Raw genomic sequence first — 17,858 nt, forward strand, 5'->3', positions numbered from 1 at the left:
AACTTTGTAAATTATTTTGGCACAGTACTCATCAATGTCTGGCTGTAGCTCAGAATTTTAGCTTTACATGCACTTGTCCAACAGGGAGACAAGAGCATTCTGGGGTCAGCTCCACTAGAGTGGCCCCTGTCTGGAAGTTTCACTATGTTTGCATTCTTCGTTCCAGAAGTGGCTGGACAACATGCAGTTGCTTTCTTCTGGCATCATCTTATTTATCCCTGGCCTAGTCAGGCACTGCTCCCAGGGTTTCTCTGGTTTGAGTGAATGGGTTACATTACCTTGTTTGCCCCTTCTATCTCCATATTCTTTTGGTTTAGTCTTTTGTTCCCTCTTACTCAAGACTGTGAGAAGGGTGTTTTAGGGAGGATCTCATGCTCTCTAAATTCTAGTGATCCCTTGGAAGTCTACTAAGGAGATGACTGAAAGCACTCCCCTGGTCTTTTCAGCTTAGCCCCCAGTGATCTTGGTCGTCTTCCTCTCTTGTGACCAATGGGAGTTTGGAATGGCTGGCACAGATGAGCTGGAAATCCAGCAGCGTCTTAACATCCTCCTCATTTACACTGGTCCTGATAGCTGGCCTGCACCCTTCTGTAGTTGGTCGTCGTTAAAGCTGGAGGTAAATGATGATGTCATTGTCAGCCATTGAGAGTTCCTAGCTAAAACTGGAAAGGGATTTTTTAAAAAAATTCTCTGAACCCAGTCATTCCTGGTTAGATGGACTCAAAAGCACAGAGGGTGGTGGGCAGGTCCAGGCTTTAGAATCTGGCATTCCTCCTAATTTGATGGTCTTTGGGTAGACTAATTTTTCTGAGCCTCTGCTATTCTACCTATATGACAGGGTAAGAGTAGCTGTCTCAAAGAGTGGTGAGACTTAAATGTTCATTTTACTTGATGTCAGAGACACAATTTAAGCCTAAAACACTTACTCTTTTTTCTGATTTTAAATATTTCAAGACCCTAGGAATCAAGTCAGGGGCACAAGGGCATTTTGGATGAGGAAGTCAAGGCCAGACCATGATGGCAACCTGATCTCCCACAGTCAAAGCCTGATTGGCTGCCCAGAGCCTCCTAAGGAGGCAGCCAATCCAGGGATGGTATGGGCAGTGCCTGCTGCCCTGTTGTACTGGTGCTGAATTTGCCCTTGAAGATAGTCTCCCAGCTGAGAGTCAGAAATGATGTATCTCAAGGCATTTCCTCTGGATGCACACACTGAAAGCAGGGTTGAGCAGTGGCAGGACAGTAACCCTAGGTGGCTTTTCTGCAGTCCTGAGGCAAGTTTTTGTTTCTGAGACAGGGCCTCACTCGGTTACCTAAGCTGGAGTGTGCAGTGGCGTGATCTCAGCTCACTGTAACCTCCACCTCCCTGGCTCGATATCCTCCCACCTCAGCCTCCCAAGTAGCTAGCACTGCAGGCACATGCCCAGCTAATTTTTCAATTTTTTTTTTGTAGAGACAGGGTTTCACTATGTTGCCCAGACTAGTCTCGAATTCCTGGGCTCAAGCAATTCTCCCGCCTCAGTCTCCCAAAGTGCTAGGATTACAGGTGTGAGCAACCGTGCCCGCTGGCAAGTCTTGCTAATACTTCATTCCACTGGGTTACCTGCCTCTGTACACTTGAGCTGCAGAAAGACCATGATAACACAGACGACAAGTGTGGCCACAATACCATTTACTTCTCTGGGGCAGATATACCAGTTTCACCATCTTTTTTATTGGATACAGAGCCATAAATTCTCTGATGCCCATGTGAGTCCTTTTAAATACATACACTCAGGTACATTCAGCAAAGGGCATCTTATGGGTGACATGGAGCAAAGTGCTGGGATGGCGATGCCTGGGTGGGGCAGAGAAGTGTGGCCAGGAAAGGCCCCCTGGGGGCTGGAGGTACAGGCACCACTTCAGAAACAAAAATAAAACCAAAAATTGCTTTCCACCCCTCTGCCTGTGCTTGGGGCTGGGGAAGCTACCCTCTCACGCTCAGGCCCCTTATAGCCTAGCTGTGCAGGAAGGCAGGGCCTAAGGGCCAGTTATGGAGGTCACCCACCAGTGGTGCCCACTAGAACCAAGCCTGCTGGCATCAGCCACGAGGCAAGCCTGGGTCACCTCAGGCCTCTGCCCTGGATACAAGACCCTTGCCAGGGCAGAGCTGAGGCTGGCAAACCCAAGGCCAAGCCTTCCTTGGGCCATGCTGGCAGTGGCAGAGGCTTAGTCTCATGGTGGGGAGCCTGCCTGATTGTCAGGGCAGCCTTGGGACTGCCTGAGGTCCCAAGGGGTTGGGGAGGGAGTCGCTGCCTTAGCTGGCCCTGGTATTCTGATCTTTACCCAATCCTAAACCTTATCCTCAGGCAAGGGCTGCAGATGAACACACTTGTCCAGGAATACATACATACACACAATACACAGCAGTATATACAGAAATGCAGGCTGGGCACAAGGCTGGGTGAGAAAGCATGGCCACTGGGGTAGAGAGAAGGGCCAGGCCCCCAGGGGAAGGAAGTTAACACTCATCAGGGACTGACAGGCTGGGACATGTCCCATGGGTTCAAGTTAACTTCTCTGGGCACTTGGGCCATACACCCACTCACTCTCTCTCCTGTTTTTACCCCAAGTCCAACAGGAACTGGGACTTTGGCACCAATAGTCACTCTGGGAAGGCCTCCTTCAACTTAGTGCCTTAGAGGAATCGGGGCCCAGGTGACTCCCCACCTGTGGCCCCAAAGATTAGAGACCAGGACCAGGGTAATAGGCAGGACCCAAAGGCAAGGGATGGAGCCAAACCTTGGAGTAGCAGGCCTTGGGAAGGAGGCCTTTGTTTTTGTTTTTGTTTTCCCCCTTTTGAGGCAATTCCTGAGGGGCTGGCTCAGACTCGAGTGTCACAGGACCAAGAAAACAGGAGCTGCCTTGATCCTTAGGTGGTCTCTCCTGGCTGGGGAAAGGCCATGGTGCTGGGCAGCCCACCCACTCTTTATTCCCGCAGGGATGCATGTAAGTGCATCTTCATCTCCTGTCGGTGCTGTGGGGAAGCAGCCTAAATAAAGCATGAAGTACTTAAGCCAAGTACACCAACCTCCCAGGTAGGCACTGGGGCCAGACTAGATGGCAGGGGGTGGTAGAAATACCAAGTGGCCACCCCCACTGGGCCTCTACACATACCTGGGTCCCCTGGAGCAGGGCTGCTTGCTCTCAGATATTCCTTTCTTGCATCTTACTGGGTATGAGATGTGGAGGGATCCCTTTGGGTGGGTAAAGATGGATGAAGTGCTTCTGGGGATAGCCAGGCCCTCTGTCCTGGTTCTCATCCTCAGCCCTAGCTGTATGGTTGCCAAAGAAATCAATGCATAGAGCCTCCCAGCAAGCAAAAGCTCCCTACTCAGCAGCAGGGCTCATCCCCAAGGAAAGAACAAACGAAGGGGCTGGTGGGGCAGGGGCTGCAAAGCTGCCAGTGCTCAGGCATGCATGAAGGCTGGGGGGCACAAGTCTGTCAGCCCGGGGGTGCGTGTGCAGTGGGATACTCTGACCTCTCATTCCTGCTGCAAAGGATTGGGCCTGCTCACACACATCCTTCACACACAGCCAGAACAGGGTGGAGGACTGAGGGGCTTTCCTGGAAATAGCCAAACCCATGGCAAGTGGACGTCCCCCAGGCAGAAGGGTATCTTGTTCACCCCTCTGCCTCCAGTGCTGGTGGTGCTCAATACTGTTGCACAAATGAATGAATGAGTGAAACTGCAACTAGTGTCTGGGTTTTCAGCACCACCTTTCTCCCCCCTGGCTCGCTGCCCATATGCCCCAACCTCCTTTCCCTGGGCTAATGCCAGGCATTCTAGTGTGTACCACGCGGAGAGAAGTTGCCCAGAGCCTTGTATTCAGGGATGGAAGGTCCCTGGGACAGAGAAAATCCCTCAGTTGGGCAGACTGAAGCCAAGCAGGGCATCCCTTTGTGCTTTGTCCAGGAGACAGGGAAGGCAGCACCTCTGGTTCTGGGGTCACAGGGAGCAGGAGCTGCAGGCTGCAGTTGGCAAGGCAGGACCAACAAATCCAAGGTAGCCAGGCCCTTAGTGGACCCCCACCTCCCTTCCAGGCCTCTGGAGGAGAGGAAAGAAAGCCGTGCTGCTTTTTCCTGACCCCTGAGGACAGGGAGAAGCCAATGGAGCCAGCTGCTCAGGGGGTGCCACACACAGCCAAGGCTTCGTGCAGGACTGGGCAGGGAGTTGCCAGCATGACACCCTTGGTATTTTAGGTTTTCAAAGGGCAGGGACAGAACAAGCCACAGGAGGAAAAGTCAACAATGATAGCAAGATCTGGGACAGAGCTAGGGATGACGCCATGGGAGCTGGGTGTGCTGCTGCGTCCGTGGGGTCCCAGCTCTGGAGGACTCTTTACAAGGTAACCGAGGGCTGGGTCTTCATGTCCAAGCCAGGCTGCGTTAGGGAGTTGGGTTCCTGGGAAGGACTGGGTAATGAGGGGACCCCATCCCCAGCCAGGACCAGCAGCCTAATGGCTAGGGCTGGGAGCTGATCCTATCTAGGAGAGAAAGAAACCCTAGGACAGATCTAGTTTAGATGTTTGAAAGAACTTTCCAAATGAAAGTTGGCAAGACCCCAGGCCTCTGAGCCACTATGGGAGTTCTGAGAGGAGGAACTGGGGAGACCTCAAGCCTTTGGAGCCTTGGTTCTGAGACCTGATCCTTTGGGGACTGCAAAGGCCAGTGAAAAGCCCCACTGGAATCCTGTGGCTTCTAAGCCAAGTGGCTCCAGCCCAGGTCCAGCACTTCCCCTAGGCAGAAGACCCCAATGCAGCCCTCAGCCCGTGGGGCGCGTGGAGACCGAAGAAGGGGAAGTGAGTCTGTTGAGGAAGCTCTTCCTCTTCCTTGGCCCCATGGGTCTGGCTCCCTGCCAAGGCTACATCTTCAAGCAAGCTAATTAGACAAGGAAGCAAAGCAAGCCACCCTCCTCCTGGCTTCCTCCGCGGCCTCAGCACAGAGGGCGGCCCCGTGCCTCCCTCCCAGACAGCCTTGGTGACCCGAAGGCCATCAGGTTCCTGCCCAAGCACCTGGATTAGAAGGAAATTCTTTGAGGACAGGAAGTACTTCTCACTGTGACAGGGCTGCCTGGGGCTGGGACCTTGACCCTCTGGAGGGTCCCTCAGGAATGAATGTAGGTATAGAAACGTGCGCCTTTCAGCTTTGAATTTAGCTCTGGTATGCGGTGGGGTGTGGGGTTGGGAGGACGGGTCTTGTCTTACAGCAATAAATAAGTTTCCTCTCCCTGGCAATCCCCCACCTTGGAAGGGTGGTCTCATCCTGGAGAGAAGTTGTGGGTGACTGTTTCATTTCCAAACCCACCCCCACTACCCCACTGTACTGCTGCCCCCAGCTTTTGGCTGACCACGTGCCCAGGCCCCTAGGTCTGCCTGTGGTATCCCCAGAAAATGTGGATCCAGAGCCTAGGCAGGCTGTCTGAAGGGTGCCCCCAGAAGGCTGGGGCAGGGTTGGGGAGAAGAGTCCTCCTTGCCAAGTCTGAGCTGCCCTGTGGAGCCCCCGCTGGCCTGGGGCCCCAGAGGCTCCTGACCAGGAGGCTGGGCCTCAGGAAGGAGAGGCCGGCCAGAACAGCTGAGGAGCCACTGGGTGGTTATTGCAGATCCTCCAGGTGATGACACCAGGCGCTGGTGGTGACAGCTCCTCACTGGCTGTGCCAGAGGCTGCTCCAGCCGGGGTAGGGTCGGGGTCGGAGGGCAGCTTCTGTCCAAGCCCCTGTACTAGGGAAGCAGTGCCCTGGGTCAGGCCTGTTGCTCCGCTGCTCCAGGAAGAGGACAGGAGATTTGTCAGTCCCCCTCCAGAAGCCAGGGATAACACTCGACCTCCAAAGGTCTAGTCCAAACCAGGGTCCCTCTGAGGTCCAAAGAGAGTGCCCTGATATGGGGCTGGCAGGGGCCCTGCCGCCCCCTACCCGGGTTAGCAGCCGCCTTCCACCTTGATGTGCAGAATCTTAGAGAAGCCGGGCCTCCGTCGCAGGGCCTGCGGACCAAACCCTGGGTTAATTCTCCCTCCTGCCACACTCACCCAGGTCACCAGCCCCAGTCTAGGGATGCCACTTGGGGTCTTGGACAGCCTCAGAGCCGACCCCTCACCTGGAGTTTTGTCACCATGTCCTCAAACAGCTTTTGGGCCTCAGGGCTGCTGGGCTCTTTGAAATAATCCGCAATCCCAATCTGGACCACAATCGACTTGAGGTTCCGGCAGATGCCTGAGAAAAGATGGGCAAGGCAAGGGCGTGTTTGGCGTGGGCTGTGGAGCTGCCTCCTCTCCTCTCACTAATTAATGAAATCAGACAATCAGGCGCCAGCCATTGGGAACACGACAAAGGAGAGCAGACCCATGCCACCTGGGGGCTTGCGACCGGATGCGGGGAGAGGGAGGTGGGGCTGAGGGACAGGAGAGGCTGCAGTGGCCTCTGGGAGGGTGAGTGGGCAGCCGCCAGTTGTCCAAGGCCTCTAGGAACTTCCCTGACACAGGGGGCAGCTATACCATGGTCTGGGCATTTGGGGATGAATGACAAGGAACAGAGTGGCTGAGGTGAGGCTCGTGGATCCAGGCTGAAGCACAAAGGAGGGGGAGGTGGGACAAACACTTGGAACAGACGGCTTAAGGAACTGGATATGGCGTGAAGTCGGGGGAGGTGGAGGAAGATCAGATGGCTGAGAAGGGCCTGGAGGTCATGATTCTGGAGGCTGAGCAGTTAGTTCTGGTGATAAAGTCCAGGGCGTCCCATGTGGCTGAAGGGGGAAGAAGGTCTTGGAAAGAAGGTCCTCAGTGCAGGAGTAGTGACTGAGAGTGGAGTGGGTGGTTTGAGAAAGGTGTGGAAGCCAAGGAGGTATGATCTGGAGTCCAGGGAGAGAGGAGTCTTCACCCTGAGAACTGTCCTGGGGTGGGGGGTGGGGGGAGCTTTCACATATCTCATTTAATCCTCTCACCCATCCTAGAAAGTCACCTTAGAAGATGGGAATACAGGACTCAGAGAGGTATAGTAGCTTGCCCAACATCACTCAGCTAATAAGTAGCAGAGCCAGACCTGGGACCTAGGTCAGTCAAGCTCCAGAACCAGTGCTCTTAACCTGTCCCCCTGCCTCTGCCCTTGGCTGGAGGCCCTGATCCATCTGCCCCAGTGATAGTTAGGCTACCTGCTGACAGAGCCCCGTGGCAGGTGATAGTCATAGCCTGCCCCGCATTCCCCCATTGCTCACTGTTGAAATGCAGCAGGGCCTTAGGGGTGACTGGAGTCGCTGTGAGCACTAGCATCTCCAATCCCTTCAGGCCTTCCCGGCAGACCTCTGCCGCCACCTCCTGGGTGATCTCTGACACATGGTCAAGCTCCAGGACCTGCAGCCGCATGCAGTTTCTCGCTAGGAAGAGGAAGAAGGGGGATCCTGCTGACAAACTCCCGAGGTCACCCCTGCAGCCAGCACCCTGGCCACCACTCTGCCACCCGCCACCACCCAGGCTGCAGCCCCAGGCCCCTGTGGGATTTCACGGGGCAGCACTGCACCCATGCCTGCTTCTTACTACCCACCACCCCGTCCAAGGAAAGACTCACCAAGTGATGCCAGGCCCTGCACCCCACAGCCGGCACCCCCGACCCCCAGGGCCCGCAGGTGGGGCCAACAGCGACCAATCATCTGCAGGCAGCGGTTACTGAAGCGCGTGGGCTGCTGGCTGGAGAATGGGAAGGGGGAGCCGTCAGGGAAGTCTTTGGATGCCTGACACCCCAGCATGCTCCTCCTGTGGGACCCCTCCCTGATTCAGGCAAGCGTTCCTCCAACAACCCAGCTGGTCAAGTCAGAAAACCGGGATCATCCCTGACTCCTCTGCCCTCATCTCATCCACCAAGTCCTGTAGCTTCTGATTCCCAAGCACTCTGTTTTTTTTTTTTTTTTTTTTTTGAGACAGGGCTCATTCTACCACCCAGGCTGGAGTGCAGTGGTGGAATTTCGGCTCACTGCAACCTCTGCCTCCTGAGTTCAAGTGATTCTCCTGCCTCAGCTTCCCAAGTAACTGGGACTACAGGCATGCACCACCATGCCTGGCTCATTTTCTTGTACTTTTAGTAGAGACGGGGTTTCACCATGTTGGCCAGGCTGGTCTCAAACTCCTGGCCTCAAGTGATCCACTGCCTCGGCCTCCCAAAGTGCTGGGATTACAGGTGTGAGCCACTGTGCCTGGCCTTAACTATTATTGAACCCACAGTTCAGACCACCATTGGCATTCTCTGGGTTAACACTAGTCTCCCTGCCATCTCATCCTCCACACTGTAGACAGGGAACCCCTCATTCCTACATCCACTCACTCCGCCATTTAGCAAGTGGTTATCAAGTCAACAACAACTGAGCTAGGCCCTGGGGTGCAGTGCTGACAACATAGACATGGTCCCTGCCCTCAAAGAGTGGACAGTCTCTTTGGTGGCAGGAAAGTGGTGAGGGGCATAGAACATTACCAGTCTGATCTTAATCCCTTTCTTAAAATCTAAAATCCCCCCAACAGCTTCCAATACTTTCTAGATAAAATGCAAAAAACCTAAATTCCTTAGCAAGGCCCTTCCTCATTGCCCCAACTTTCCTTTCCATTCATACCAAACGCCATTTCCCTGAACACTTCATCCCTCAACATTTGCCCAGGCAACAGACATCTCTCTGGCATCTATTATGCACTTGGTACCAGGGATACAGAAATGGACATTCCTAGATTCTGCCTTGAGAACCACCTGCCTAGTGGAGGAGATCGAAATATCAAGAAATTATTGCAAAGTAGGGGTGGGTGTGGTGGCTCATGTCTGTAATCCCAGCATTTTGGGAGGCCGAGGCGGGCAGATCACCTGAGGCCAGGAGTTCGAGATCAGCCTGGCCAACATGGTGAAAGCCTGTCTTTACTACAAATAAAAAAATTAGCTGGGCGTGGTGGCCCATGCCTGTAGTCCCAGCTACTTGGGAGGCTGAAGCAGGAGAATGGTGTAAACCCGGGAGGCGGAGCTTGCAGTGAGCTGAGATCTGGCCACTGCACTCCAGCCTGGGTGACAGAGCGAGACTCCGTCTCACAAAAGAAAAAAAAAAAAAAAAAAAGAAATTATTGCAAAGTAGATGACAGAGGGATCAGGGCAAAATGCAGTGGGGATTGAGGCAGGGGCGCAGTGACACGCTCTACCCAGGGTGTTACAGAAGGCACACTGGATGGCTGGGAGGAGCTGTCGCGTGGACAGGAGTAAAAGAGCCTGGTGTGTTAGAGGAACTCCAAGCAGAGTGAGAAATGATTTCATAACCTGGATTCTCCAACGACCAGCTCTTTCATATACTGACCTCCCTGAACCACCTTTCATATGTCAAACAAAGCTGGTAGTTTTTAACTGGTGTTTACTGAACAATTACTGTGGACCCTGCAGGCTTTGTGTACCTGATCTCATTTGGGCCAGCAACAGCCCTAGTTCCTAATACCACCTTTACTTTGCAGTTTGAGAAACTAAGACATGATTGGGATTCCCAAGGTGGCACTGCCAGTAAGCCAGGACATGACCCCAGGTCTGATTTTATTTATTTATTTATTTATTTATTTATTTATTTATTTATTTATTTATTTATTTATTTATTTTTGAGACAGAGTCTCACTCTTATTGCCCAGGCTGGAGTGCAATGGCACAATCTCGGCTCACCGCAACCTCCGCCTCCCGGGTTCAAGTGAGTCTCCTGCCTCAGCCCTTCGAGTAGCTGGGATTACAGGCATGCACCACCACGCTCGGCTAATTTTGTATTTTTAGTAGAGACAGGGTTTCTCCATGTTGGTCAGGCTGGTCTCGAACTCCAGACCTCAGGTGATCTGCCCAACCTGGCCTCTCAAAGTACTGGGATTACAGGTGTGAGTCACTGTGCCCGGCCAACCAGGTCTGATTTTAAAGCCCTGCTCCTAATGCCTCAATGGACAGATTAATGTGTGTTAACCTGTCCTGATAGCTTGTGGAATGGGCTCAGATCCGCTCAGTCCTCAGCCCCAGACCAGGCCCAACCGTGTTCCCCCTCCCATCCCCCAAACCTGTCAGGGCTCACCAGGGGTGAAGGGGTGCCACTTGGAGGGAGACGATCTCTCTGCAGCCTGCGCCCAGGGCCCAAATGACCTCATGGCCCACGGGGTCTGTGGCACTCCTGTGAAAAGATAAAGCTGCTGGTAATCCCAAGACTTTGGGAGGTCAAGGCCAGGGTTGGGGATCACCTGAGCCCAGGAGTTCTAGACCAGCTTGGGCAATACGGCGAGACCCCGTCTCTATTTAAAAAAAAAGAGAGAGAGAGAGAAAATGAAAAGATACAAGACAAAGCTGGAGTTGCCCATTCTTGGTGGCCTCTGCTCTTGCCAAAGCTTCCTTCCCTTCAGCCATAGAGCTCTTGGATCCCTTTGCTTGAGAACCCTGGCGGAGGCTATGTAGCACCTAGGGATCCCGTGGGACCCTGGGCCTAGAGGGAACAGGCCATGCTTCTAGTCGGTTGACCCACCTGTAGGTGACAGCCTGCAGGGCACGGCAGTAGCAACTGGCCAGCCAGAGCGAGCGGTCGGTGAGGATGTTTGGACAGTGGGAGATGCGCAGGATCAGCAGGTTCCCCCCAGCTGCCTTCAGCAGGGACTCCAGCCCAGCTTCCAAGCAGCCCCTGGGGATGACCAAGAGGTCAGAGAGCTGGCCACCTCCTCCTCTGGGACACATCCTTACTTAATTCCAGGTCTGTGGCCCAACAGCACCCAGCACCCACCCACTGCAGGCCTCACCGGGTGCTCCGGGCATACTCCTCCTTGCTCTCCTTCTTTCCCCGCTGCCGGGGCTTCAAGTTCTGCAGCGTCAGAGAGTGGGCCTGGGTGCACCACTGAGCCAGCATTGCCAGGAACTGTGGGGGAGGGGAAGAGTATTTGGAGATGAAGGGGTCTGCACTTGGTTGGCTGGAGGTGGGCCAGCCCCGGATAGGAGGCTGCATGAGAGCATTTCAGGGAAGCCAGGTTGGCGCTACAGTGTTGTAAGGGTTGCAAGAACCAGACCTTCAGGGGCCAGATTCTACCCACGGGGAAAGGTGGGTTCACAGCAGGGCACAGAAGGCAGGCAGGGGCAGGCACCTTGGAGCAGACGCGGGCATTCTCAAGCAGCACCCTTGTCCAGACTGCAGGGTGGCGGGCCACGAAGCGCCAGTCCCGGCAGACCTCAGCAGCGTGCAGCAGTGTGCGCGTGTCCAGGTAGGTGAAGATGCAGAAGAGGGCGGCTCGCATCTTCAGGATCTCTGGGCTGATGACCTCATTGGAGCGTGAGGGGCTGCCCCTCTCTGCTCGCCGACCCCGTCCACTGCCTCCCTCAGGACGGGCTGCAGAATACAAGGGTTTCAAAAGTGAGCGTGGAGGGTCAAGGCTGGTGCGGGGATGTGTGTGGGGAGCTGGGGCAGGGTAGGAGCTGCAGAGCAATGGGCATGCTGTGGTACCAGGGCCTAGGAAGGAAGGAAAAGGGGCGTCTGCGTCTCTGTCCTTTGCGGTACCCCATCTCCAGTTTTACAAATTACAAAAAGGCATCCCTTGTGTAAACTTTCTTTTTAAGGTTATATATCATTCAAACTCACCCCCTACATGAGGCAATACATCAGATTTGGAGAGGGAAAGGGGTTGGGGGGTGCTGCGGTATAAACTGGGCCTCTGGAAACAGAAGGTGGGCATGGGGCTACCCAGAACATGGGGTGCAGCTACAACCCTGACCCTAGCCCTCTCACCTCCCAACCCACCCACATATGTATGGGGCCTTCTGTGAATATGGTGGGAGGCCTCTCCCCCACTGCACCAGGGGCTTCAGAGTTGGGAGGCAACAATCAACTGCTGTCCTATAAATGTTGATGAGCCCACCACGTGAATGGACCTCCCCGTCCCTCGGATGTGGCATTCTTGTGCATCAGACAATCTGAGCATACTTGTGCCACTGCAGCCCTGCCCTGTCACAAGAGTTCCTGCCCTAGGCTTGAAGAGCGCTACGTAGGAGGGGTGGGCAAGTCTGGGGAAAGGGGAGGGGGGTGCAGGAGCCCAGGAGATTCACTGCCTCAGACCTGTGTCCCCCTGCCAACCCTTCCGGGACCTACCTGAGAGCCGGCAGCTGCTCAATGGCCCAGCCATAGCAGGCCCGGGGCGGGGCACATCCAACGGGCCCTCAGCCTCTGACTCAGTGGTTCGGGAGCCAACGTCAGAGACATCACCCTCTTCCCCCTCAGTGCTGTGTCGGCGGGGTCTGCGCTGCCAGTTCTGGATGGCCTGGCGCCGCAGGCCTGAGCTGCGAGGGGGCTGGGACCGCTCTGAGCCCCCATTGGCAGCCTGGGCCCGTGTGCCCAAGCCCCCAGGGCCACTGTCCTCAGGGGCCCCCTCCTCCGGCCTGGGCAGCTCCAGACTGTCACTGTCATAGCAGCCGGAGCTCTGGGATGCGGCTGGCACACGGCTGGAGGCCCTGGGGCAGGGTGGATCACACAGTAAGGGGTGAGAGGCACCAGGCCTGCCCAAACTCCCCACCCTGCCCCTACCGTAGGCTGAGGGCAACCCACCCGTGCTGCTTTCCAAAAGCCCCCTCTGGGTGTGGAAAGGCAGACACACGTGACCCAGGGGGGTAGGGACAGGAGGATGACACAAGCCCCAGACAGGTCAGCGGATCTTTCCAGGGCGAGGGTGGGCTGCATGGGGTGTGCTGGGCCCGAGGCTTACCCTGTGCTGGGAGAGGAGCCATGCCGTGACACTGCATATGTGCTAGGCACGGCCGGGCCCGCGTGGTGTTCTCGCTGTGGGCCCCCAGAGCAGGAGGTAAAGGAGAGGGGCGGAGGAGGCAAGAGGATGAGCAGGAATAGCAGGGGAAACAGGGAAAAAGATGGAGAGGAAATGGGGGAGAGGAGAGAGAAGGGAAAACAGTTGGGAAAGATGGACATATGGACAGACAGACAGCCCAGAGAGGCAGGCTCACCAGCCCCTCCCCACACCCACCCAACACCCCGGACCCCAGCTTGTGGCTCCTGGACTCTCATTTGCAGGGATGGGCAGAGATAGCCCCTGAGGGCTGGAGTCACTGAATCATATCTCACTACAGCCTCGGGGGCTGGCACTGGCACTCCTGCCCAATCAGAGGGTCTCCCCATTCCTGGCATCTGCTCATGGGGGAAAAGCCAAAGAAGGGGCGAATGGGGCATCATGGGGAGATATCCAGCCACGTGAAAGGTGAGGTTGTGGGGGACCAGGTGTGCAGGTAGAGGAGAGAAAGCAGGTGGGCACTCACCATTCTGCCTGGGCCCCGGGCATTGGGGCCAGCACCACCGCCCCCACCTCCACGGCCCAGGCTGGCACTGGGCGTGCTGCCACAGCTGCTGCTGATGACCTGCAGCTGTCGCTCAGCACGGTCAGCCCGCTCAAGGAGCTCCTCAATGAACTGCTGCAGCCGCAGTTTGGCGCTGGCCTCCCGCGCTGCTGTCTCCTTCAGGAACTGGTCGATCTGCACCACCTCCCTGGGCCCAGAGCAGTCTCTTACCCCAGAGCCTCAGCCTGCCTGCCCGCCCACCCACCCTCTGGAGGAGAGCCTGGCCAGTGCGGGGAGACACCGGCACAGCTGCCTGCAGTGTCTGCTAATGGTCACATGGGTTCCTGCAGAACAGGCCTAGCCCCGCACGATGATACATACAGAAATGCATGCATGCACTCCGAGCCACACACTCACACCCCACCCACCCGGCCCCAGACCCTGCTCTCCACAGAAATACTACACACCCTGCTCTCCACAGAAATACTCAGGCATACTCAGTCCCACACAACCACTCGAGGCACACACACATCCCCACACACGTACCCCATGTACATTCATATGCCATAACCAGACACACCTCTCTCATACAGAAACACAGACATGTTCAGTCACATGTGCATGGCCTTCAGTACCCAGCATCCCAACACAGAACACTCCTAGGCACGTACTTAGAGCCACCAGCCATGTCACATGTCCCCACACAGAGGCCCATTACACAGCCCCACGCACTGCCCCACACATTCATGTTCGTGTACTCACATCATTTTCCAGCTCGGGCATGTGCTCACGTGTGAGGAGGCACCATGGAGGCACAGTACCACCGACACAGTCAAACATACTTTCAGGAACCTTCAAAAATACACACTAAGTCACATCACCCCACAGAGCAATACACTCAAATGCGGAAGCATACTGATAGTTTGCACCAACTTCTAGGAACTGCATGAACACATGGCACACATAGAATCAGTGTGTACTTTCTCCCAAATGCATTCCCGGTTGTTTGTGCATCCATTCAACGTTTATTGAGCACCCTCTAGGTGCCAGGCACTGTACTACGTATTGGGGAAATAGCAGTGAACAACTCCTGCCTTTATGGAGTTTATATCACAATGGGGACACATAAATAACATCTATATACAAATGCTCCTTGGCTTACAATGGGGATACATCCCCGTCAGCCCATTGTAAGTTGAAAATATCATCAGTCAAAAATGCATTTAATGCACCTACCCTACTGAACATCAGTGCTTAGCCTGGCTTGCCTTAAATGTGCTCAGAGCACTTATATTAGCCTACAGTTGGACAAAATCACTGAACACAAAATCTATTTTATAAAAAAAAGTGTTGATCTCATGTAATTTATTGAATACTGTACTAAAGAAACAGTATGGTTGTACATACTGTTTTTCATTTTCACACAGTACAGTTTCTACGGACTGCGTGATGCTTTTGTAGCATCAGAAAATCTAAAAATTGTGTCAAACCATCGTAAGTCAGGGGTCATCTGTAGTTCATAATCCTACATTTAAAGACCAGAGAAATGAAGAAGATTGAGACAGATAGAAGGAAATCCCAAGAGTGTCCTGGAAGCCAAGTGAAGAAGGCATGTCAGGGATCAGCTATGTCAAATGCCGCCAATGGACCAAGTAAGACCATGGCTAGGCCTTAGCAACAGAAAGGTCACTGGTAACATGGGGACCCTGGCAGAGGTGGAAACCCGATCAGCCTGGGTTCAAGAGAGAAAGTGAGGAAAGAAATTGGAGACAAGAAGTATAAACAAATACAAGGAGTTTTCTGTAAGGAGGAGAGAAAAGGAGCAGTAGCTTAAGGGGAAGGGAGTTATGGCAGATGAGAGAAATAACATGTCTGTATGCTTTTAGAAATATGCAGAAACAGGCTGGGTGCGGTGGCTCACGCCTGTAATCCCAGCACTTTGGGAGGTCGAGGAGGGCTGATCACGAGGTCAGGAGATGGAGACCATCCTGACTAAAACGGTGAAACCCCGTCTCCATTAAAAAAAAAAAAAAAAAAAAAAATATATATATATATATATATACATACACATACACACACACACACACACACACACACAAATTGCCAGGGGTGGTGGCGGGCGCCTGTAGTCCCAGCTACTCGGGAGGCTGAGGCAGAATGGCGTGAACCCAGGAGGCGGAGGTTGCAGTGAGGCGAGATCACGCCACTGCACTCCAGCCCAGGCGACAAAGCAAGACTCTGTCTCAAAAAAAAAAAAAAAAAAAGAAAGAAAGAAAAAAAGAAATATGCAGAAACAGAAAATCTGATGATGCTCCCGAGGGGAGAGTTGAGCTATGTCTTTGGGTAGGCAAAAGAGAAGAGGATCTGGTGCCAAAATGCAGGAGTTGGTTTGTCTAGGGCAGAGAAGAAGAAAGGCAGTCTTCACAGAGGCACAGGGTCACACTGCCATGTCCTCACAGTACCTCACAGTACCACACAAACACACATCATCATGACACTCTTGGCCCCACATGCATGCTCCTGGCCACAGATCCTCTATTACAAAGCCATGGTCACATACAGACACACTCAGGTACGCCCACGGTGGTGGTGGCGGCGGCACAGTGACCGGCACAGGCACAACCACCCACAGGGCCCCGAGGGTCCACTCACTGCTGCTTGCGGCTCAGCTCCTGTTCCTTGTGCACCAGGTCCTGCTTGAGTGAGGCCAGAAGCTCTACGCTCACGTCCACCTGGCGGGAGAGCTCAGACGCGCGTTCCTCCAGCTCCTCCTTCTCGCGCCCAAGCCTCGCACTCTCCTGCCGTGCAGTCTCCAGCTCCGCCGCCTTGCGCTCCAGCTCGGCCTGCAGCCGGCCCACCTGGCCCGCGATCTTCTGCTCCACCTCCTCGCTCAGGCGCTCCAGCCGCCGGTCCACCTCCAGCTTCTCCAGCGCGCGGATCTTGAGGCGCGCCAGGCCCTCTTCGTAGGCCACATCCGCAGGTGAGGGGGACGCGGGCGAAGCGGAGGCAGGCCCGGGGCAAGGGCCAGGGCCAGGCCCAGGCGGCGGCGTCGAGCACGCCGAGGACGCCACGGACTTGCGGGCGAACAGCTCCCCCAGCGGGATCTCGATCTCGCGCAGCGCATAGCGCGCGGCGGCGGCGGGCACGAGGCCCGGTTCGGCCAACTCCTCGCAGGGCAGGCTAGCGGGCACCAGGTCGCCGGGGAAGTGTGCGAGGGGCGCGTGGTGGTGGTGGTGGTGCAGCAGGTGCGGCGCCGCGGGCGACGGCCCAGCCGCCTGCTCCTTGCCCTGGAAGGACGTGCTCTCGAAGACCTCGCGCCGGGCGCCGGGCACGGCCAGCAGGGCGGCGGGCTCGGGCGCCAGCGGGAAGCCCGAGGCGGCCGCGGCGGCGGCCGCGGCCGCGGCGGCGCCGTCGCAAATGCTGTTGGTCTTGGAGAGGATGTAGAGCGTCTCGTAGGTGTGGCTGTACTCCAGGTGCGCGCGCAGCGACGACAGGCTCCGGAAGCGCTTGTGCTCCCCGCAGCGGGGGCAGCGGTACGGCAGGTCCAGCGAGGCCATGGCCCCGCCGCCCCCGCGGCACGCGGGCTCCACCGCGGCCGCCCCGCCGGTCAGCCAGGCGCGCTCATGGGGGACCACGGGCCAGGCCCCCTGCGGGGTCAGGAAGGCTCAGGGCGCCCGCGGCCCGGGGCGAGGAGGCTGGAAGAGACGCGATGAGTCTTAGGAAGAGGGTATCACTGCTCCCACCCCGGCTCTCAGTCCCGAGCCCTCATCCCCCAGCCATGAGGAAACAGCATCGAGGGGCAAGGGGCGACCTCCCAGAGGAGGCTGGCCTGCTCTGGCACCTGTGCGAGGGCCTGTATATGTGCAAGAGAGAGAGAGAGCGAGAGAATGAGATAATCTGTTTTTAAAGGGGCTGGCTCATAATTACTTTTATTTATAATGGTTCCAACCTGGAAACGACCCAAGTGCCCATCAATGGTAGAACGGTTAAACTGTAGCATATTAATGATGGAATTTACCCAGCAATAAGAAAAGAAACTATTGGTACACACAGTGACATGGATGAGTCCATCCAATATTATGTTGCATGAAAGAAGCCAGACCAAAGAGTGCATGCTGTAGAATGCCAGAGATGGAGTTCAAGAACAGACATAACTGATGATGAAGTCAGCATAGAGGTCCCCAGCTGGGGGCTACATGGACTGGGAAGGGGCAAGAGGCAGCTTTATGTGATGAGGAGAATGTTCTATATCTGCTCTGGGTGGTGGTTATACAGTTGTGTACATATTTAAATAATCATCAAGCTGTATACTTAAGATGAGTGTAAAAATCCTTGGAAAGAAGATGCTTATTTTCAGTTTTTGCAGACTGTACCCCCACACAGGCTGGAACTATTGGTACCATGTTGCAGTAACCAAAACATCACTCTACTTAATGACATCGCTTGTGTCACTGTTTGTTTTGTCCCGACTTCTGCACCACATCCTCCTATCCCTATTACTCCAAGCCCTTAGGTCTTTTTCTCAGACCTAGAAAA

At 55.0% G+C, this 17,858-nt stretch overlaps 1 protein-coding gene across 2 annotated transcripts; it reads right to left on the minus strand.

Annotated features, from left to right (window-relative positions):
• Positions 1–1,690: 1,690 nt before the first annotated feature.
• Positions 1,691–17,017, minus strand: FBXO41 (F-box protein 41). Of its 2 annotated transcripts, XM_023223983.2 has the most exons (12): positions 15,975–17,017; positions 13,305–13,530; positions 12,743–12,816; positions 12,133–12,491; positions 11,135–11,376; positions 10,796–10,911; positions 10,528–10,680; positions 10,087–10,182; positions 7,593–7,711; positions 7,243–7,401; positions 6,130–6,245; positions 1,691–6,016 (listed from the first exon to the last, which is right to left on the minus strand). In XM_023223983.2, exons 1-12 carry the CDS (start codon positions 16,877–16,879, stop codon positions 5,954–5,956), a joined length of 2,628 nt encoding a protein of 875 aa, XP_023079751.1. In that variant the 5' UTR covers positions 16,880–17,017; the 3' UTR covers positions 1,691–5,953. The 2 variants fall into 2 exon arrangements, with proteins under 2 accessions (XP_023079751.1, XP_023079752.1); XM_023223984.2 differs by lacking the exon at positions 10,528–10,680 and having other exon boundaries at positions 15,975–16,918.
• Between the last annotated feature and the right edge of the window lie 841 nt (positions 17,018–17,858).

Source organism: Piliocolobus tephrosceles, chromosome 15 (genome assembly GCF_002776525.5).
Source record: "Piliocolobus tephrosceles isolate RC106 chromosome 15, ASM277652v3, whole genome shotgun sequence".
In the NCBI taxonomy this organism is placed as follows: Eukaryota; Metazoa; Chordata; class Mammalia; order Primates; family Cercopithecidae; genus Piliocolobus; species Piliocolobus tephrosceles.